The sequence below is a fragment of the Saccopteryx leptura genome, chromosome 5 (assembly GCF_036850995.1).
Source record: "Saccopteryx leptura isolate mSacLep1 chromosome 5, mSacLep1_pri_phased_curated, whole genome shotgun sequence".
In the NCBI taxonomy this organism is placed as follows: domain Eukaryota; kingdom Metazoa; phylum Chordata; class Mammalia; order Chiroptera; family Emballonuridae; genus Saccopteryx; species Saccopteryx leptura.
Window position 1 is genome coordinate 26,856,471 of NC_089507.1, and position 22,036 is coordinate 26,878,506.

Sequence of the window (22,036 nt, forward strand, 5' to 3'; positions counted from 1 at the left end):
AAGTCTGGGAATACTTTCAATTGCGAGTCAATTAATATGAGGGAGAGGCGAGCAAGGAAAGAGGTAGAAAAAGGCCAGAGGTGGGAAAATAGAAAAATGGTCTTAAAAGAAAAAAAAAGAGAAGTTTCCCAGTAAAACTTCAAACTAGGCTATTATCTACAAAACAGGCATTTGACTATTTTTATGTCTTTTATCATCGGCTCCCTACGGCTAGACTTTTTTTTTGAATCAAGTAGAAAAGGGTCAAGAGGAAGGGATGTTAGGCCTAGAATGTAATGTTTCATCACAGTAAGAGTTTTCTTTCCAACAAAAACTTTTTCATTGGCATTTCCAGTTCTTTGCACAGATTTGAACGACTTTAAGGAGCAGGATTGCAAGGTGGAGGCCCGGCCTAGGGGAGGGGCTCTCAGCCAGAGAAAGCTGAGGGGGCACGCCCTGGGGGCACCAGGGTTTTACAGGAGGTGCTGTATGCATAGTGCCTAAGACAGCTGAGCAGTCAGTGGATTGGATCTGCCCAGAGGTTAGCTCTTAGGATCGTTACCATGTTACCACCACGCCTTCTCTGCCTGAACTGAGCAATCACAAATACCTTTGGTGACAGAGTAAAAATGCACCGAACACAGCAGCCCTGAGAGAGGAAGTGAAAAATGCAAATTGCTGCTCAAGGTCCTACTAACACCAGAAACTAAGCATAAAAAGTGGGGGCAGTTACGCTTTTTGAAAGCTCTGTTAGAAGCTCGTCAGCACTGATGTGCAGTTCTGGCCTCTCTCTCCACAAACACAGTAACAGGCAGCCCTTCACCAGCACAGCACTCTCAACTTCCAGGTGAATATCTGTCTTATCAGAATGACCATCTAGGCCCTGGCCAGTGGGCTCAGTGGTAGAGCATCAGCCCAGCATGTGGATGTCCCGCGTTCGATTCCCAGTCAGGGCACACAGGAGAAACAACCATCTGCTTCTCCACCCTTCCCCCTCTCCTTTCTTTCTCTCTCTCTCTCTCTTTTCCCCTCCCACAGCCATGGCTCAAGTGGTTTCAGCAGGAGCTGAGGATGGCACCATGCTTTGCCTCAGGCATTAAAATAGCTCGGTTGCCAAGCAACGGAGCAGTGGCCCCAGATGGGCAGAGCACTGACCAGTAGGGGGCTTGCTGGATGGATCCAGGTTGGGGTACATGCAAGAGTCTGTCTCTCTTCCTCCCTGCCTCTCAAGTAAAAAAAAAAAAAAAGGAAAAGAATAACAATGACAATCTAGGGGAAACAGGCTTGTACATTTCCAACAGTGGCCTTATTTCTGGGCTGTCACATTTTCACATTGTTAAATCTCTTCTCGTTTCATTCTACAGTTGTGAATATATTCATATTGATAAACAAACATAGACTTTAAAATTTTTTAAAGATTATTTATTGATTTTACAGAGAGAGAAGAGGGGGTAGGTAGAGCAAGAAGCATCAACTCGTAGTTGCTTCACTTTAGTTGTTCATTGATTGCTTCTCATATGTGCCTTGGCCGGGCAAGCCCAGGGTTTCGAACCAGCAACCTCAGCCTTCCACACTTTATCCGCTGCACCACCACACGTCAGGCTAAAACAGTATTTCGTGACCACAGCACAATAATGTTAAGAGGTGCCTTCCATCTGGTCAGACAGCAGGCAGAAGCCGTGGGTGGGCGGCATCAGAGCTGGGAAGACCAGCGGCAGTGGACAGGCAGGGAAAATCACTCCGCCCGTCCGGTAGTCTCACATCCCGTCACCGGGGGATGCCACCATATTTAACAAGCCTGACCTCTCTTTTGAGCAAAGTTAGTGATTACAGTCTTTTATGAGTAAGTGCTCAAGCTGAAAATATAAGCAAAACTTCCTTATATTGAAAAGACAATTCATAAATCCCAAGTGTGACCACTTCCCCCATAAAGACAACTAGACAGAAAGGTAGAACTACAAAATATTGATCTGGAAAGAATAAAGAGGTCATCTTTCTTCTTTTAAGGTCAATAAAGAAGCCTACGACAGAATTCTAATTGTCAGAGATAAAGCCATGATTCTGTTACTATGTTTCGGTTCTGCTGAAGCCACGGACACAGTAACTGTCTTTTATCCACAGGGGGACCTGCTCTAAGACCCTCGGTGGACGCCCGAAACCCCGGGCAGTACTGACCCCTGCAGACATCCACTGTGGTTTCCCCTCCCATACACAGCTACGGTGAGGTTTAATGTAGACATTGGACACAGTCAGGCACAGGGTTCCCTGAACACAAGCCCTGCAAGACTGCGGATGTCCATCTGATAACCCAGAGGACACTCCGTGACTGCCGGCAGGGAGCAATGCGTGCTGGACCCAGGGATGAGTCCCGTCCCGGGCAGGACAGAGCAGGGCGGCACGAGGTTGGATCACGCCATTGAGAAAGACTCTCACTGTGACAGTCATGAATTATTTATTTCTGGAACTTCCCATTTAATATTTTGGACTGTGGTTGATGGGTTAACTGAAACTGTAGAAGGTAAAACTTCAGATAAGGGGCGGGGAGGGAGGACTACTACATCTTTTTGACTAAGCTCTACATGTCCCTTGTTAAAAAGGATTCTCTAGAGAAAAGGATCTGATCCCTTCAAAAATTCCAAACATGTTTTAAAACACTAGAAACATAAGTACTCAGACCTCCAAGGACAGGGGGCCAAGGACAGAAAGGATGTCCCGATTACCGAACAGACACTTAGAGTGCTCGCGCTGTGCCGGCTGCGGGTGGGGCACTGGAGATCCACTAACTCAGTCTCCATCGACTCCGTGAGTCAGCGACCACGGCCCTTTCACAGGACAAAGCCAGGCTCACAGGTCCAATAGCACGCCCAAGGCCACGCATAATCATGGCAGAGTCACCCCCACTGCAGCCACGCTGGGCACCACAGACACACCCATGGCGGCCCTGAGATCTGCTGGTTCCTTCACGTCTCTGCTCCCCACCTGTGTGGGGGCCACAGAAAGGGACAGCGGACCCCAGAAGCCACGGCAGGGCCACTCCCTGGATAAGTCACTGGGCTACACAGCAACCATTAAGTGATGGAGTCGGTGTGGGCACCTCTGTGACAGTGAATGGATTCAAGCCTACAGAATCATACAGCTGGCTTTAGAATTTTCTAGGACACTTTTAAATAAAAATGGGGAAAGTTATTTACAGCAGCAGTCAAAATTGCAACAGTCATATTCACACTCAAGTCCTATAGCTACGGGTGTGTGAACCTGTAAACGCTTCAAGAGCAAACTTCTTTGCTAGGGGTTATCTGGTACCCGGCTCCAGTCAGCACCTGGTCACGTGGTGGCAGGTGCTAGCAGAGAGCATGTACACCTGACAGTATGATCTTGTAATCCAGTCCTGTCTGCGTTAGACTGGCACCTGGGCAGGTGGACATTGACAAGGAGATATCAGAAGGGGTCTGTAGTTCTTTCAATCTTGCTCTGATCTAAAGGTTGTGGCAAATTTTATAAATTAATATTAATACTTTTGTATCTTAATAAAGGTTTCATGTTTATTTAGAATGCATAATAGATTCATGCTAATCTAGGCTAATCTGAAGTCTCTTTAAGTCAGAGTTCTCAGAGTGATCAGTAGCACGACCTTTATAATTGGCTCAAATACTATTAAAAACTGCAGATTCTTTGGGCTGAGCCCACGACCTACTAAATCAGAATCTATGGGATTGGAGCCCAGGACACTGCTTTCTTACAAAGTGCACAGCTGATTAATGCACATATAAGGATTTAAGTCCAAAGAAAAACCCTGTACTAATGTTTGTCAACTGGTAATAACCATAAGAATTAAATGTAGGCCCTGGCCGGGTAGGTCAGTTGGTTAGAGCATCGTCCTGATACTACAAGGTTGCAGGTTTGATCCCAGGTTAGGGCATATGCAAGAATCAACCAATGAATGCATGAACAAGTGGATCAACAAATCAATGTCTCTCTCTCTCTCACTCTTTCTCATATTCCCCTCCTCCCCTCTCTCTTGCAAAAAAAAAAATCAAGAAATTTAGTTCCAAAGGGCAAACCCTGGAAACACAACACTACAAAGGCATCTGAGGTAAAAAAAAAAAAAAAAAAAAATATATATATATATATGAAATGGAAGAGGAAACAGGTATGACAGAAGCATAAAAGACTGACTTATTAATTTAAAAAATCTCAGCAACTCAATCTAAAGAACAAAATTTTTCAATTATAAAATCATTTTTAAACTTATTTCAACATAGTTGGGAACTAGAATTCAGGTCATCTGCAGAGGTCTATTTTAATGACTGGATGAGTGAGCTATATCACACCTGTTAAGGAATCACTGAGGACCAACTATACACAAAGCGCCACCTGAAGGCATAGCAAAAGGTAAGAAGCCACAGTGTTAGCCTTCAAAGAGCCTGGAGCTTCTCAAGAGAAAACTTAAATAATCAGCTTCCACCCAAGACAAAATGAGGTACATGGCATATCCTTTCTTAAGCAAAACTAGGTATTTCAAAACTTTTTTCATCTAATAATATATCGTAGATGTATAGTAGATGCTCTGTGTCTGTGCATATATTTCTACTCACCAATGTACCTCCCTGCTTAGCTGTGTGACAATTCCCTTGTCCCTTTACCCTCTTCAAGACAGGGTGCTAACCAAAGAGACCATGGGACCCAACCTGTCTGGGAAGTCTCCATTTACATATATTTATTCTATGATCAAATATGAATAATATTTATAGTGTTCCCTTTTACACGGCGAAGAGTCTCTTTTTGGACGCAAGTTCTATTATCATGCCAGTGTTAACATTTGTCTTCACCGACAGAAAAGCAAAAGGTGATCTCATTTCAGTGTGTATTTGATGATAGGTAAGATCAGGCATTTTGCATGTTTACTGAGCATTGCATCTCCCGTGCATTGTAAGGGTTCTGCATCCAATTCCAATGTATGTGTGTGACTTTGTGTGTGTGTGGGGGGGGGGGAGGCACTGGCACACAGGACAGAAAGTTCTAACCCTCTAGTCACATGCTCGGCTGGCTTCCCAAGCAACCAGCTCCCAGGGGCTTTACTAGTGAGTTACCTAGGGGCTTTACCAGTGACCTCAGTGACTTCGCGAAAGATACCTTTTGCTCTCACCACTTAGGAAATGCCAAGGGTTTTATTAGCTTTGTGCCAGAACTGCCTATGAAGACCAAATATATATGTCTTATTATAAGTCGCAATACCACAGATTGCCACATTATAGCCCCTACTTTGGGAAGGAGTTTAATAATTAAATTTTAGTTTTTAAAAATATCAATAGTCAGCCTGACCAGGTGGTGGCGCAGTGGATAGAGCGTCAACCTGAGATGCTGAAGACCCAGGTTTGAAACCCCAAGGTCGCCAGCTTGAGTGCGAACTCACCTGGTTTGAGCAAAAAAAGCTCACCAGCTTGAGCCCAAGGTCACTGGCTCGAGCAAGAGGTCACTCAGTCTGCTGTAGCCCCTGGTCAAGGCACATATGAGAAAGCAATCAATGAACAACTAAGGTGCCGCAACAAAGAAGTGATGCTTCTCATCTCTCTCCCTTCCTGTCTGTCTGTCCCTATCTGTCCTTCTCTCTGACTCTCTCTCTTACAAAAAATAAATAAAAATAAAAAATAAAATAAAAATACCAATAGTCAGCAACTTTTTATGTATGTGGGTCAATTCAGAATAATTTAAAATGTTTATAGGTACTTTTTTCCATTCAAAATGGAAGTAGTTTTTTAAAGTAGCATAGAGATAGAAGTGTATATTCCTGCAAATTATATTGCCTTCTTCACTAAATAACGCCAATGAGAAATTACGCACTACCTGAACTTTGTCTGACGTCAGATTCGGATCTTACTAGGAAGTCTGAAGCTTGCCCTTGATTGAATTACACCCTCTCAGTTATTTAAATGTGTTCATATATTTAGCAAAAATGAGTTCCCCGCCCTGGCCGGTTGGCTCAGCGGTAGAGCGTCGGCCTAGCGTGCGGAGGACCCGGGTTCGATTCCCGGCCAGGGCACATAGGAGAAGCGCCCATTTGCTTCTCCACCCCTCCGCTGCGCTTTCCTCTCTGTCTCTCTCTTCCCCTCCCGCAGCCAAGGCTCCATTGGAGCAAAGATGGCCCGGGCGCTGGGCATGGCTCTGTGGCCTCTGCCTCAGGCGCTAGAGTGGCTCTGGTCGCAATATGGCGACGCCCAGGATGGGCAGAGCATCGCCCCCTGGGGGGCAGAGCACCGCCCCTGGTGGGCGTGCCGGGTGGATCCCGGTCGGGCGCATGCGGGAGTCTGTCTGACTGTCTCTCCCTGTTTCCAGCTTCAGAAAAATGAAAAAAAAAAAAAAAAAATGAGTTTCCCAAGCGAGAGTTAAGTGAACATGTGACTTACTAACCCTATGACAGTAAGAGTCAGAGCACATTATTTCAAGTAAAATGTAATTGACAAAAATATTGTTCTGTATCTGGAAAAACAAGTATTTACCTAGGAAATACTTAAATATAATTCAGCAACATCAGTCTCAACACAACTAGGATTCAACGTCTACACTAAGGTACAGGTATAACTTATTACTCGGAATAGTACCGTGTCTTCCTGGTGACGAAAGCAGACCGGTGAGACCTTGCCTCTCTGCTGGCTGGTGAGCTACAGCTCAGTTAACCTGCCATCACTAGGCCTCGATCTGAGCATCAAATGAACAACACTACCAACACTACAACACCTGATAGGTTATGTCAGACCTGGCCTCTCCGAGTCGCAGAAAAATTAAGAAATATTTTTTAAAAATAGCTTTTCATACATTTATTTGCTAAGTGTATAAACAGGGCTTAATGAATATGGTAGTAACATCAAGCTTTTGCCTCCTTAGCACTAAGTGCCAAGGGACAACATCCCTAAGAGTAGTATCTTCAGATGGAGAAACTAAGTTACTTTCCCAAGACCACAGAACTTACAATGATAGAGCAGGCCTTCAGCACGAAGAGCCTGAACTGGGGAGTCACTACAAGATCTTACATCCTGCTATAGATAAAACAGGCACTCTTCGTTACTTAAGCTCCTGTATTTCCCCATGAATAAGATGCTTCCATGTATAAGACGCACCTTAATTTGGGGGTCTGAAATTTGAAAAAAAAAAGTATTACATGAAGTTATTGAACTCAAGTTTTATTCATCATTAAAATTCATACAACTCCTCATCACTGTCAAAACTCCCATCCATTAGCTTGTCCTCATCTGTGTCCGATGACGAATCACTGTCTTCATATATTGCCTCGTCCTCAGTTCCATCTATGGTATTTGAAATGCCACACTTCTTAAATGACTTGACAACGATCTCAATCTTGATATTATCCCAGGATCTTTTCACCCAGGTACAAACTTCTCCTATAGTTGGTTTCTTCACTCTTCCTGCTGGTGTCAAATTGTCACCAGACAATTAAAAAAAAATCTAATACAACAATGTGCATAAAAACAAGTGCTAAAAGCGGGAAATGTAAGTTTAAAAATCTACAACCACTGTATAAAATGCAACCAGTTTTTAGACCCCAAATTTTTTGAAAAAAGATGCATCTTGTACATGGGCAAATGTGGTATTTAATGTTAGTAGAGATCAAAGCCTCAAGGTACAAATTAAGAGAAATAAAAATCCTGGCTCTAACTATGAATTCCCTCTTCTTTCTAGTCCTGGGCAAAAATGTCACCAAGAGCCTTTCATATTTTGCCTCGCTTGAGCCCCTGTAGCTCGTCTCTTTAGGTCCTGCCGTCTCCATAAGCGTCCAATGCTGCCGTTTCCATGGTGAGAAGGGCAGATGCCTCAGCCCCTCTTTCCTAAGCTCTGGTGAAAGGACAGGGCTCCCAAGGGAGAAGAGAAAAGCTCTCTGAGGGGCCAGTGGGCCAATGTCTGCTCAGCAGCAGGGAGGGGCCTGCCGCAGACCCTTCCTCGGGAGAGGCGCGTGGAGGGGAGATGGCTTGCTTTAGTGGAAATTCAAAACAAAGCAGAAACCTCCAGTTCCCGTGCTGTCTCAATTCTGGGAATACTGACAACTATGTTTGGGCCTCTTCTGTACACAGGACAAGGCTGTGGAAGAATGACTTACAACAGCATAGTGATGACAACAAAGTATGTTTTTAGGTCCACCCAAAACTCTCAGATTACGTCCATAAATTGTTTGGAGTTATTCTCAACAACAAAGAACAAAGAAGGCATGGAACTTTTAAAATGCATCCAGCATCTTTACTATTCATAGCTCAAGCATGTGGGAGAGTACAACCGCAGGAGTCCAAGGAACCTGAGCCATCAGCTTCAACGAAAAGGGGGAACTGTATATACGTATGTATATTGTACAAGCATGTGTATATGCATAGAATAATCCCGAAAGGGTACAGAGGACAGCAAGATCTCTATTTTATTTTACTTTTTATTTTTTTATTTTTCTGGAGTGAGAAGTGGGGAGGCAGAGAGACATGTGTATCCCACATGCGCCCAACTGGGATCCACCCGGCACGCCCACCGGGGGCGATGCTCTGCACATCTGGGGCGTCGCTCTGTTACAACCAGAGCCACTCTAGTGCCTGCGGCGGAGGCCATGGAGCCATCCTCAGCGCCCAGGCCAACTTTGCTCCAGTGGAGCCTCGGCTGCGGGAGGGGAAGAGAGAGACAGAGAGGAAGGAGGAGGGGGGGTGGAGAAGCAGACGGGCGCTTCTCCTGTGTGCCCTGGCCGGGAATCGAACCCGGGACATTCACATGCCGGGGCCGACGCTCTACCACTAAGGCAACTGACCAGGGCCAGGGCGGCGATATCTTTAGTCACCTCTTGGAAAGGAGACTGGGAGATGATATGTGTGTGCAGGGGAGAAGGGGGTATAGACAGGGTGAAGACTTACATTTTTTTAAGATTTATTCAATTATTGTGTGTACTTTCAACATCCAATACCTTGCAGGCAGTGAAGAGACTAAACCATCAGGAAGCCCCAGTTCAGACTCTAGAATGAACTATGGGTATGACCTTGAACAGCATACATAACCTCCCAGGGCCTCCCTACTCTGAAACAAGGGAGCCAGAGGCATGGGGAGGAACGTCTAAATACCAGAACGGAAACTCCGCAAGAGCATGGCCCCTGTCTGTGCATCTCCCACAAAGCCCCACCCCTAAGGCTGGGCGCAGCGCCTGGCTTATAGTAGGGGCTCAATAAATATTGTAACAGATATAATTATACCTAACTTGACCTAAACTAGCGACCACAGCTCCTCTGAGATCTCACAGTTTATGATCTGGGTCCACTTCTAAGAAAAGCGAATAGCTCACAGTCCGGGACCTGATCCAGGTACAGCTCTAAAAGCCGAATCACATCAGAAGGTCCCCATAGGAGACCGAAGGAGACCTGGCTGGTGAAAGCTGGTAATGTTGAAAATATCACTACAAAAAACAAGGATGTTCCCCCCTTTATTGGAGAAAGCAAATCTCCCTTAAACTTCAAAGCCATTGAGCATGTTAGCTCTAAAGTGTGGATTTCTTCCCAACCAAACTCTCTCACTACCTGGCCCCCAGGGATCTGGAAAAAATTAATCCCCCTGAGCCTGGTTCCTCGTCTGTAAAGTGAAGAGATTACCACCCATAACTCACAAAGGTGTGATTTCTTTTTTATAAATTTATATACCATTTCCCCCTTTAACACCAGTAAATCAAATGAAGGGGCTCCCAACAAACCTCAGATCCTTTTGCTTTTTTAAAAAGAGATATGTATTCACTTCTTCGTTTCTCACCATCCCCCTTCCCTCGTGTTAACAGAAGCCTGACCGCACATAAAGCAGCACGACCTCAGAAAGGCTCTCAGAGACTCTCACCACACGGCTGGCCCGAGTTCAAAGGAAAGGAGAAGAGCTTGTTTTCTTTCGCTGTGAGAGGAGAAAAGGAAGGCACTGAAGGTCAGGGAGGCTGACCTCGTGACACATCCCCACGCCCGGAGGGCAGAGCAGGACTCACGGAACAGTCCTGGAACAAGAGCAGAGTGAGCCCAGCACAGTGCACAGGTAGGTGAGCAGAGTGAGCCCAGCGGAGTGCACAGGTAGGTGAGCAGAGTGAGCCCAGCACAGTGCACAGGTAGGTGAGCAGAGTGAGCCCAGCACAGTGCACAGGTAGGTGAGCAGAGTGAGCCCAGCACAGTGCACAGGTAGGTGAGCAGAGTGAGCCCAGCACAGTGCACAGGTAGGTGAGCAGAGTGAGCCCCAGCAGAGTGCACAGGTAGGTGAGCAGAGTGAGCCCAGCAGAGTGGCACAGGTAGGTGAGCAGAGTGAGCCCAGCGGAGTGCACAGGTAGGTGAGCAGAGTGAGCCCAGCGGAGTGCACAGGTAGGTGAGCAGAGTGAGCCCAGCACAGTGCACAGGTAGGTGAGCAGAGTGAGCCCAGCGGAGTGCACAGGTAGGTGAGCAGAGTGAGCCCAGCGGAGTGCACAGGTAGGTGAGCAGAGTGAGCCCAGCACAGTGGCACAGGTAGGTGAGCAGAGTGAGCCCAGCACAGTGCACAGGTAGGTGAGCAGAGTGAGCCCAGCACAGTGCACAGGTAGGTGAGCAGAGTGAGCCCAGCACAGTGCACAGGTAGGTGAGCAGAGTGAGCCCAGCAGAGTGGCACAGGTAGGTGAGCAGAGTGAGCCCAGCGGAGTGCACAGGTAGGTGAGCAGAGTGAGCCCAGCAGAGTGCACAGGTAGGTGAGCAGAGTGAGCCCAGCGGAGTGCACATGTAGGTGCAGGGACTTCCCCGTTCTCACTGCCATCCTCAGGTCTTCAGGAGCTGACGTCAGCACAACTTTTCCATTGCTTTGTCACTATTCTGAGCCCAACCCCAGGAAGAGCAGGAATGGTTATTTCTAAGGCCCTCTTAACACAAGCTAGACATTGGCCCCAATTCCTAAGGGACTTGACAAAGTTCTATTTTGAGATGTCACAAGTCAAAGCTCTAATGTCCATTAGAAGGAAAAAGGGATTCACAGAACCTACAGCTGAGGCTTGAGAAATCAGTTAATAAATAAGGCCACCAAGAATAGAATGAGCCTGACCAGGCAGTGGCGCAGTGGATAGAGCATCGGGCTGGGATGCGGAGGACCCAGGTTCGAGACCCTGAGGTCGCCAGCTTGAGCGCGGGCTCATCTGGTTTGAGCAAGGCTCACCAGCTTGGACCCAAGGTCGCTGACTCGAGCAAGGGGTTACTCGGTCTGCTGAAGGCCCGCGGTCAAGGCACATATGAGAAAGCAATCAATGAACAACTAAGGTGTCACAACGAAAAACTAATGATCAATGCTTCTCATCTCTCTCTGTTCCTGCCTGTCTGTCCCTATCTATCCCTCTCTCTGACTCTCTCTCTGTCTCTGAAAAAAAAAAATAGAATGAAAAATATCGATAACAGTAAATATTTAGTGACTACCAACACCAAGGACTGATGTCAGACTCTTCACATGCAGTACGACATTTACGTCCAGCAACATTTTAAAGATGAAAGGCGTGGAGAGGTTAAGCAACTTGTTTAAAACCATTGGTAGTTAGGGGCAGAGTTAAAATTAAAGCTAAACAGTTCAAAACTCATTTTTAATCACTAACATAAAACACTTAAATTAGAATTAATAGAAGAGCTTCAATAATAAAACGATTTAAAATAAAGAAATGTCTACTATTATGCTTTCGTGTTTTGATTAAAAATAATAGGTAAACTTTCTAAATTGAATTTTTCAATCGGAGACTACTGTGCAATGGAAAAAGGAATATATACTTCAGGACTGGGTGCTATAGAATGCTCACGACAGTGTCACTTTTAAAAAATGAGAGACTGCCCTGGCCAGAGAGCTCAGTTGGTTAGAGCGTCGTCCCAAAGCACGGAGGTTACTGGTTCGATCCCCAGTCAGGGCACAGACAGGAACAGATGTTCCTTGCTCTCTCACTTTCTCTCTCTAAAATCAATAAAATAAGCATTTAAAAAATAAATAAAAGTAAGAGACCAGTGATAATAAAGACAAGGCAGTGGCCTTTGCAGGCAGAAAGCAATTTGATTCATTTAACTTTGAAGAACAAAAGCTTATTCTTCTAAGAAGAAACCAAAACATCTTCTGTGGAAAAAAGAAACTATTTTAACTGCATTGCCAAAATAAATCAGGCAGAGGGCAAGTTTGATTAGCTGCCCAGGCCAAGGGGGCAGGGTGGAAAGAATGAGGGAAGAGGAGGTGCCAACCAACTGATTCTGTTTTCTGAAAAGAGAAGGAAAGAGAGAGAAATCCTGCCCTCGTCTTGATCATGTTCCATTTAGAATACTAAGTCCAGTTTCTAGTATCAATCACCTACTTAAAAAAAAAAAAAAAAAGGAAACCAGTAGGCACTATACTAAAATACTTCGGCAAAAATTCATATTGAAACTAAAACATCTTTCAGGAAAAAAGACAACTCTAAAAACTGTACCTACATGTTGCTTTTGTGAGGACTGAACTCGTTCATGCACGATCTGTGCCTTTCAAAGCACGTCAGGTGCACCGGGGACATGGTGGTCGATGTGTAGCCGGCATTATAATTAAGTCACTCCATGACTCATGAGCGCCCATAGTATTCTCTCTACTTTTGAGTTTGTTTGAAAATTTCCCTAACAAAAAAATTTTACTTTTAATTTCAAAATTAATTACAAGTTGAAGGCTAGGAAAACACATTCCCTTTCTAAATCATTCGTGTGCTGATTTGGATGGCATAACGTAACATGACTACCCTCTACTGACGGCTAACTACATGTCAGACACTCCCTGGCACCTGCCCTCACCAGTGCATTGAATACCCTATTTCACATTCAAGGAGACCAAGAACAGGGCGGTTAAGTGCCATTCCCTATAGGGAAGCTAAGACTGAGTTTGCTTCTGATCAAAATCACCGCTCTCCTACAAAATCCTGGTGGATGAGTACGTGCTTTGCTGGGAAAATCAAATTTAAATCAGTTAAATGTGGTCAGGACTTCAGATGATTAGATCAAATTCCTACACTCAGATGCAGCGGAATCTGGACCAAGAAAACCAGTTAAGCAATCCTAATTCTTTTAATCTCCCTAATCTTGGAGTTCCTCTCTCCAGGCAACAGCGACCAAGCCCGGCCAGGGCGCATTAGCAAGGCTCTGTCTAATCAGGCTGCGCCTTGCGCTTCCTGCCTGAAGGCAAGCAGTGCCTCTCTCAGCATGCTGTCAGGCTGACTCATACGCAGTCTGTCCTATGACCCATGCTTGCTTCGCAGCAAAACTGGCTGGGTCTCACCTTCAACCTGAATGGCTAGGTGCTTCCCTTCCCAGCCAGACACGTCCTCACGGCTTTAATCAGAATGCTTCTCTAATTTACCAAAGTCACTCAGGATTCCAGTTCTAACGTCTCAGGTACCATCACTCTGACCACTAAAACTTTCTGCAGTGATGGAAATGTTCTGTGTCTGCACTGCCCATGGCACTCCCTAAATTTGTGATTTTCATTCATTTAAGTAGTCACGGCCCAGGAGGTTCTAGATCATTGCTGGAAACATGCCCCGTTCGTGGGCCCAGGGCCGCCCCTCCGTAAGCACCCTAGGACAGTAGAGGAATGTGGTCAGTCTTGTAACCAGAGATCTAGGTTCACATCAGCTCCTCTTTCCAGCTACGTGACCCTGAACATGCAGCTAATCATTTCTGTTCGCTGGTTTCTCCTCCATAAAACTGGGATAACGATACCCATCTCATTAGGGGATGTTTACCACGGGGACATGTGAGACACTCATCACATGTCCAGAAGACTAGAATGCTGAACTGATGTTATCTGCTTTTATCATTATCTTCTTCCTTCTCCTAAATTCCTCCCAGTTGCCGTCCCAAAGCACCCGGAACTGGCGAAGAAGCCAAAGGCAGACTGCTGCTCTGTTTCTCTCCTTTAAAGGAAGCCCCTACTCAGCTCCTAAACTTGGGGGTAGGGACCAGCTCTCCCCTAAGGCGAGATGGCGAGAACTCGCACTGGGAAGCTAGCTGTCAGGGTCTCTGTCTACAGAGTGCAGGGGCCCAGCCTTCCAGGTCACTCCCAGGTCCTCCCCAGCCCTCTGGGCCTGGGCAGATCGTCAGGGAGGCTTCTCTCAGAGCCACTTCGTTGTCCCACTCAGCCGCGCCGACCCAGTGGCACGAACAAGTCATCATTGGCAGTGTTGACCGAGCATTTCTCAGGTGCCAGGCCTGGGGCCCCGTGTGTTACTGCACAGAAATCTCACTGCCACCATTGGTAACACCATTGCCATTTTCCAGTGACGAAAGTAAGAAATAAAAAGTCAAAGTATCTTGCTCAGGTCCTAGCATTAATGATTAGCAAACTGGGATTTGAACCTGGCCGCCTGACTCCACAGGGCTCACACTCGACCTTGCCATTTCCTGGACCTTCAGAGACCCGGCCTGTCCATTTCCCCCAGGCCCCAGCCTCCGTCCCTCTGCCTTGTGCTCAGGCTTTCATCAGAGCTCTGGACCGTGCTCACTCCTTTTACACGTAACAGGAAAACAGGACAGGACGACTGCTCCTCAAGCCAGAACAGAGAGAAGAGGAAGATAAAAGCTAAGCCAATATCAAATTATCAGATGCTTTTCTAAAATCAGTATCTTCCAAAATTAAGATCACCAAACCAAGAAGCCTTTACTTGCGCTTTTAAATTGCTTCAAAATATTTGGTGGAAAGAGCAATATTCCTAACTGGGAGTATTTTAGAACTATGGCCCATTGAAGAAAACTGGCTTCCAGCTCCATTAATGGAAGAAGCTTGCTCTAGCCTTTTACAAATCACAGTTTACCTAGCAATGACAACAAGGTTTTATTTCATTTGGCCTATACAATTTTTTAAAGGTAATTTAATATATTGTTAATGTTTAAATACCTGCAGTGATTTCACATTTAAGAAGTCTAGATCTTATGCAACTTGCATAAGATCGAGCAACATTAATTGCCTCTGCCTTGTGATAATGCAAATGCTATAGATGGGTTACATGACTTCTGGTTTGCCACAATCCCCACCACTCCACAGTGTCTCCTAAGTAAACCTCTCTCCTATGCATTATGCAGGCCAAGCCCCTGGAGGCACCGGAGTTTGCAGCCTCTTTTAAGAATCATTGGACAGACAAGTAATCACGTTCAGTCCTCTCCAGTCTAACCAGTTGCAGGACAGCAGTCTCATTTTCCAGCCAAGTCATTACTATCCCCCTGTCCCACACTCCAGAGAGGCTCTCAGGACCCTCTCCCCATCAGGCACCCCCCCCCTCAGTGTCCCCAACACGACAACTCACCTGCTACTCTGTGCCACTTCGTTCTCTCTTCACAGGGGTCACAGGCACCTCCCCATTGACGCTTTCAATCCCACTGATTGACATCAAACTTCTCCGCTCCTTCTGATTTGACTTGTGTTCCACCTTTGTAACTCTAAACCTGGGGGAGGAGGAGAAGAGATTGCTTTTAGTAAACGAGAATTATGAGTGAATCAAAAATCACCCATCTACAGGATTCCAAATAAACTCAGCCAGAAGTTAGGACAGCAACCGGAAGCACCATCATCATTAAGAGGGGCATTCCTGCCAGCACATGCCCCTGCCTTCTGCCCCTTGCTAGACTTCCCAGCTGATTTTCACTCAACACATCCCAGACCGTGCAGGATGCTTTGCAGAGCATGGGACATGGCAGTACAATATTACATAGCCTCAGAGTGTAGTGTCTAACGATGACGTGGCTTTTACATCAAGCCGGATATAAGCGTAACTAGCTTGCAAATTAAGCTAATGTAATAAAATGTTCACTCAGGCCTGACCAGGCGGTGGCGCAGTAGATAGAGTGTCGAACTGGGATGCAGAGGACCCAGGTTCGAGACCCTGAGGTCGCCAGCTTGAGCGCGGGCTCATCTGGTTTGAGCAAAAGCCCACCAGCTTGAACCCAAGGTCGCTGGCTCCAGCAAGGGGTTACTCGGTCTGCTGAAGGCCCGCAGTCAAGGCACATATGAGAAAGCAATCAATGAACAACTAATTTGTTGCAACGTGCAATGAAAAACTAATGATTGATGCTTCTCATCTCTCTCCGTTCCTGTCTGTCTGTCCCTGTCTATCCCTCTCTCTGACTCACTCTGTCTCTGTAAAAAAATAAATAAATAAATAATAATAATAATAATAATAAAAAATATTCTCTCAGAAACTGCCTTAGTCAAAGATACATTTGTCAGAGGGTCCGCTCTCTATACACACATACACGCACTCACTCACTCACGCACTCAGTGGAGTCCCTACTATATATTTTATCGGTATCAGTTGGGGGTAGAATTTTTGTGTCTAATTTTTGTCTGTTTTGTTTTTCTTTTAAGTAAATTTGGGTTAATTTCCTTTAAGGATTAAGAAAAAATTAAGAAAATTAAGGAAGAGATTTTCACTAAGAATAAGCAAGAAATTAGTTACTCCATTTGACTTCTAGACCATCATCATCAAATCCCTACCAACTTTCATAATAGCTTCTCTCTAGGTCTGGCCTTAAATTCCCTTACAAGTATCCGGAACGCATTCTTCGTTGTCCAGATGAAGTCACCCACCATCAGGAGCGCAGAGCCAGGAAGCGGAGGGAGGACTGGGAGGAGCGGCCCCAGAACTCTGTTCTGAACTCGAGCACTCTCCAAGCAGCCCGTGCTGCAAGCACAGCCTCTGCAGGAACTCAACCTGAGGGAGAGGTGGGGGTGCCCAGAACTCTATTCTGAACTCGAGCACTCTCCAAGCAGCGAGTGCTGCAAGCACAGCCTCTGCAGGAACTCAACGCTCCTAGGAGCCCACACCTGAGGGAGAGGAGGGTGTGCCCAGAACTCTATTCTGAACTCGAGCACTCTCCAAGCAGCCCGTGCTGCAAGCACAGCCTCTGCAGGAACTCAACCTGAGGGGGGGGGGGGTGCGGTATACAGAAGCCATGTGGCATCGGAATTGAACACTTCTTGTTTCTAAAGCAAACCAAATACGCTCTGTCTCCACCAGCTCCGGGTTCTCATTACGTTCCGCATTCACAGACTCCCACGACTCTGCTTCTTACTAAAGCCGCGTGGTCAGGAGCTGTCCTGTGTGGCTGCAAGTGGCAAACAGGCCTGCAGTCTTCCCCTCACTGCTTGTGCAACACCTGGTGAGACTCGACCGAATTAAAACAACAAGAGTGACAGCCAGCATTTCTTGAGTGCATTGGAAGTGCCAAAAACTGGCCTGAGACTTTTACGTGAAGCATCTTAATTAGTCTCCGCTGCAACCCAGTGAGGTGAGTGGTGCAGTCATCCCCATTTTATACAGGGGGAAACGGAGGCACTGAGAGAAGCAAGTCTTTGTAAGTTGTGGTACCAAGACTCGAACGGGGGAGACGCAGCGTGCAGGCCGTTCCCCCCAGCGCCTGTCCCTAGAGAAGGAAGACGCCTGTGCACGACCACCAGCCTCTGCACCCTGCTGGCCCTGTCTGGTCCAGCACGCAGGTGCTCAACAAATGTAGCAGCAGCAAGGCGGTTCCTGCGTGAGACTCAAAATCAGAACAGCGGACACTGCAAAAATGCTCTACGTATCGTCAAACTGAGTCATCACTTGCACTGCAATGTCTCCACGTCACATGTGAGTCACAAGTGAAGGGCACTCTAGGCCTGGGAGACCCCGGGCTCGGGAGGTGGGTCAAGGAAGCAGTCAGCGCTCCCCACGGAGCTCACGTGCCACAGCCCGCGGAGCGGTGGGTCAGCCCCCTCGCGGTGCATCCCAGCTCGTGGCTGGCATCTCTCAGGGGTCGAGTGACTGAGTTCTAGCTGTGGAACGTGAGGGCAAGGAACGCAGCACACCAGGCCCACCTCCCTGAGACCTCTGGGGACCATCGTCCGGGTACTTGCCCCGTTTGCCAGCAAGCCTGGCAGAGCCGCGGACGCAAACAACCTGGGACTCTGAGCGACTGCATGGGGAGCCACCTGCTGACCTTTCACTTCCACAGGCAATATATCAACTAATGTAAATAGCTGAGAATTGGGGTTTAGCAATTACAGCAAGTGTGATGGTCCATTTCATGTCAACTTGACTGATGAAATGTGACTTCTGGGTTTGTCTGTGAGGGTGTTTCCTGAAGAGATTAGCATGTGAATCTGTGGTCTGAGAAAAGTAGACTTCGCTGCCCAGTGGAGGTGGGCATCGTCTAACCAGTGGTCGGCAAACTGTGGCTCGCAAGCCACATGCAGCATTTTGGGCCCTTAAGTGTGGCTCTTCCACAAAATACCACGTGCGGGCGCTACCTCTTTAAGGAATGTACCTACCTATATAGTTTAAGTTTAAAAAATTTGGCTCTCAGAAGAAATTTCAATCGCTGTACTCTTGATATTTGGCTCTGTTGACTAATGAGGCTGCCAACCACTGGAGGCTTGAATACAACAAAAAGGCAGAGGAAGGTAAATTTGCTCCTTTTGCTGGAGTTGGGACATGCGTCTTCTCCTGCCACTAAGCCTTCAGCCTGGGATCTCGACTTACACCATCAGCTCTCCTGGTTCTCAGCCTTTGAACTAGGACTGAACTGTGCCACCAGCTTCCTCTGTCCTCGGCTCACGGCCAGCAGATCACGGGACTTCCTGGCCTCCCTGATGGCATCAGCCAATTCCCATAATAAATCTCTTGTTTGTATCAATATCTCTCTCATTGGATCTACTTTTCTGGAGAACACTAGTACAGCAAGTAATTAATTTTTTACCTCCAGTAATACATCTGACATCAGCTCTAGCAATAGCCACCTCTTAGGACTCCTCTGCTTTTGGAAAAATGCAGAACTCAGACCAGAAAACCCCTAAAAAGTCCAGAGCTCTGACTTGGCCAGGCTGAGGAGAACATACTTTTTATATTTCACAGGTCAGTACAAGTCCACACAGCATGTGGACGTACGTGTGTTATGCAAACCCAAAGCATCCGCAGGACTCTTACCTGCCCACAGAAAGGACTGTGACCGCTCCTTGACGCCTCGGGCGGCCTTCTTTGGACTTGTTGGTGGGTTTTATGAAGTGCCACCGTTTGTGCCTGCACCGCTGACACACATCCCTCTCAACAGCACCACCCACTGTGTGCAGATGGTGGCCACAGATGTGCTTTCCTGGGGTGCCACCTGGTGACAAGGGCCCGGGGCTCACAGGTGGGCTCCCAGGAGTGCTGGGGGTCACAGGGCTAAAGTGGGAAGAAAAAAAAAGAGTAGAACTGGTTACCAAAAAGAAACACCACCTAAGGCCATCTCTCCCACACCACCAAAGAAGCTAGTTTAAATCAAAAGAAAAAAGAAATGCCTCTTCTACTGAAGCACAGGGGCTCTGAGAACTGGTCGTGGGCAGCAAATACTCCGCTCTCAGGGTCGTGCAACTACAGCTCATGTTAACCAGCAATAATGAGACTTATCACTTCTAGAACGGCATTAACTGGCTGGAAACAGACCCCTTCTTCTAACGATGAAGCACAGTTTGCCTTCAAAGTGTTAGGTTTCTGTCTAAACAGCTGACCTCCATTCTCATGCGATCATACTAATTTCTCACACATAGCAAAGTGCCTGCCCAGATATCACTGACAACCAATAGCCAAGAAATGCCCTGGGGGACAGACAAACTGAAATTCCAATCAAGTTATCCAATCACTTAAGATAGACTATTTAATCCAATTGACTGTTGCACCAAAATAAAAATAAAAAGTTTAATAAATTGCCTGAGGTCACATCACTAATACATAATGGATCTCATGATCTTGATCGTCGTACAGTGCGTCAGAAACAGGGAGATCATTTTGATCATCTGAAAGAAATCCAGCCAGACCATCCAAAATATTAAAGAGCAGAAGAATACAGGCCGGGGGTTGGCTGCTTTCAAAAGGCACATGTCAAGGCTCTGGTCCACCAGAAAAGGAGCAATGAAAACAGGACCGGGCCAGCCCGACAGGGAATCAGCCCTCTGACCTGCTCTAAGTGGGTGCAGGTGGGTGCAGGTGAGGTGGTATGTCACAGCGGAGCCTGACACCTGAGACTGTGCCAAGAGCCCCAAAGGCACATGGAAGTCTTATGACTGCATAAACCGGCCTTGATGCTGCCCAAACCAGCCTGCCTGCATATTAAAAAAGAAGTGTAGCACATGGTTGAAAATACATTCTCAAATATCACAGACGACCAGTGGCTTCCTGGTGATCTTTAGGGATGCTCCTTCTAGCGTTAAAATAGAAACACACAGCAGCAGCTTTCTGGGCGAAACAATGTTAACACCACATAGTAAAAGACTGAATTTAAAAGTTTAACAACATTCATTCAACAAACGTTTATCAAACACCCGCTGTATATAAAACCCAATGAAGGCTCTACATGATACCCAAAGAAGGCAGAGGCAAAGATACCATGAGCTAACATGGTCCTAACACTGGGGGTCTGTGCTCAGGGCTGGGACTTGGGAGAAATCACAGCTCACGTGTCCCTGTGAACTACACCACCAGAGTTTCCCACGCTACCCTTCCTGCACTGAATTACCTTGCTAAAGTGCAAAGCTAATACAGCCACTTTCACAAGCAAGTATGAAATAGTTAAAATACGCTGGGTACACCGCCCGCAGAGTAAGCAGGGAAAGGTCCAAACTCCTTGCCATGCAACTCAGTCCCAACATGGCTTCCCGGCCCTTTGCGCTACTGCTCACACGGTTCTCTGGCCACCCAGCCCAAACCTTCTCAGGTGCAGCCCACACTCTCACGCTCCAGGGCCTTTTCTCCTGCCCTTTCTGCCTACAAGCAACGCCTGCCTTTTGCCTCTGCTTGTGGCATGCCTGACTCAGGTGGCACTTCTCTGGAACCTTCCCTGGCCTCCCGCTGGCCCTGTGGCCCCTGGAGCTCCTGGTCGTTACCTCTCCTACAGCACCCACATGCTGTCCACCAGTGGGGGGCCACACACATCTCCACTCTCCACTAGATCGAGCCCCCCCATAGCAAGAATCTGAAGGCCCAGTTCCAGTACCCAGGAGGACTCAATAAATGCTCCTTATTGTAGAAATGGAAAACTACATAGACACACAGTTCTGTAATTGATTAGGAAGGACTACGACACTCAACGACCATAACCCAAAACTGGTAATACAAAAATACAACTGAGCAGGCGCCCCCAGACAGCCCGGTTTTTCATTCATCATCATTGTTCATGGAGATCTTCCAATGCCTGAGGTATCTCGTATTTCTTATCATAACCCAGTGAGGCTGGTACTGTGGTTATCTCCATGGTATACTGTAGGTGATAGAATGTGAGCACAGTCTGGTCAGTTAACTTCCCCGAGAAGAGCTGCTTGATAAGTAGTGGAGGTAAGAGTCCCTCCAGGTCCCCGGAACCAGCGCTGGTACTGCCTCCCCTCCCCGGTCTCTACCACAGCAGTTCTCAACCAGGAGCGTCTCTGCCTTCAGGGGACATGGACAGTGGGCCCACCAAGCCATTGGGAGGGAGTAGGACGCTAGAATCCCATGAGCAGAGACCGAGAATGTTGTTAAACACTCTAACGCACAGGACAGCTCCCCACAGCAAACACAGTGGCTATCTGGCCCAACTGTCAACGGTGCCCAAGTTGGGAAACCTGCTCTAGAGAATATCTGGGAAAACAATGCCCAGTCACATGGGGGGAGGAGCACTCACCTGTCAGGATCATAGATGCTGTTATCTGCTACCATCGCCTTTAAAATATCAGCGTTGGCTAAGGGGGAAAAATGTCAAGAATTAAAATAGCATGAGAAAAATGAGTAGTCAAGAATTATCACATCAGAAAAGCTGTTTGGAAAACACCTGACTGAGTTTCTTCAGTTCACAGATTCACAGATAAGGCCCTGGGGCCCTGGAGGAGGGCGGGGCTTTCCCAAATCAACCCTGCGATGTGGCCTGCGGCACTCTCAGCCAAAGACTGTTCACTCTGGGGGGAACTGAGTATTGAGTGATGAGAACCTACACGGAGGACAGCATCCGACATAGAGCTCTGCTTCCTACACATCATTACAGTATAACGTAGAAGACAGGTCTTCCTCCTCTCA

At 46.9% G+C, this 22,036-nt stretch overlaps 1 protein-coding gene across 1 annotated transcript in view; it reads right to left on the bottom strand.

Annotated features, from left to right (window-relative positions):
- Nucleotides 1-22,036, bottom strand: part of RELL1 (RELT like 1) — a 70,930-nt gene that overhangs the window by 3,291 nt on the left and 45,603 nt on the right. Inside the window, exons 4-6 of the mRNA XM_066387696.1 lie at nucleotides 21,648-21,705; nucleotides 18,941-19,177; nucleotides 15,284-15,422 (exon numbers count right to left, since the gene is read on the bottom strand). Of these exons, the coding sequence (XP_066243793.1) occupies nucleotides 15,287-15,422; nucleotides 18,941-19,177; nucleotides 21,648-21,705 (431 nt within the window). The 3' untranslated portion in view covers nucleotides 15,284-15,286. The remainder of the gene's footprint in view (nucleotides 1-15,283; nucleotides 15,423-18,940; nucleotides 19,178-21,647; nucleotides 21,706-22,036) is intronic.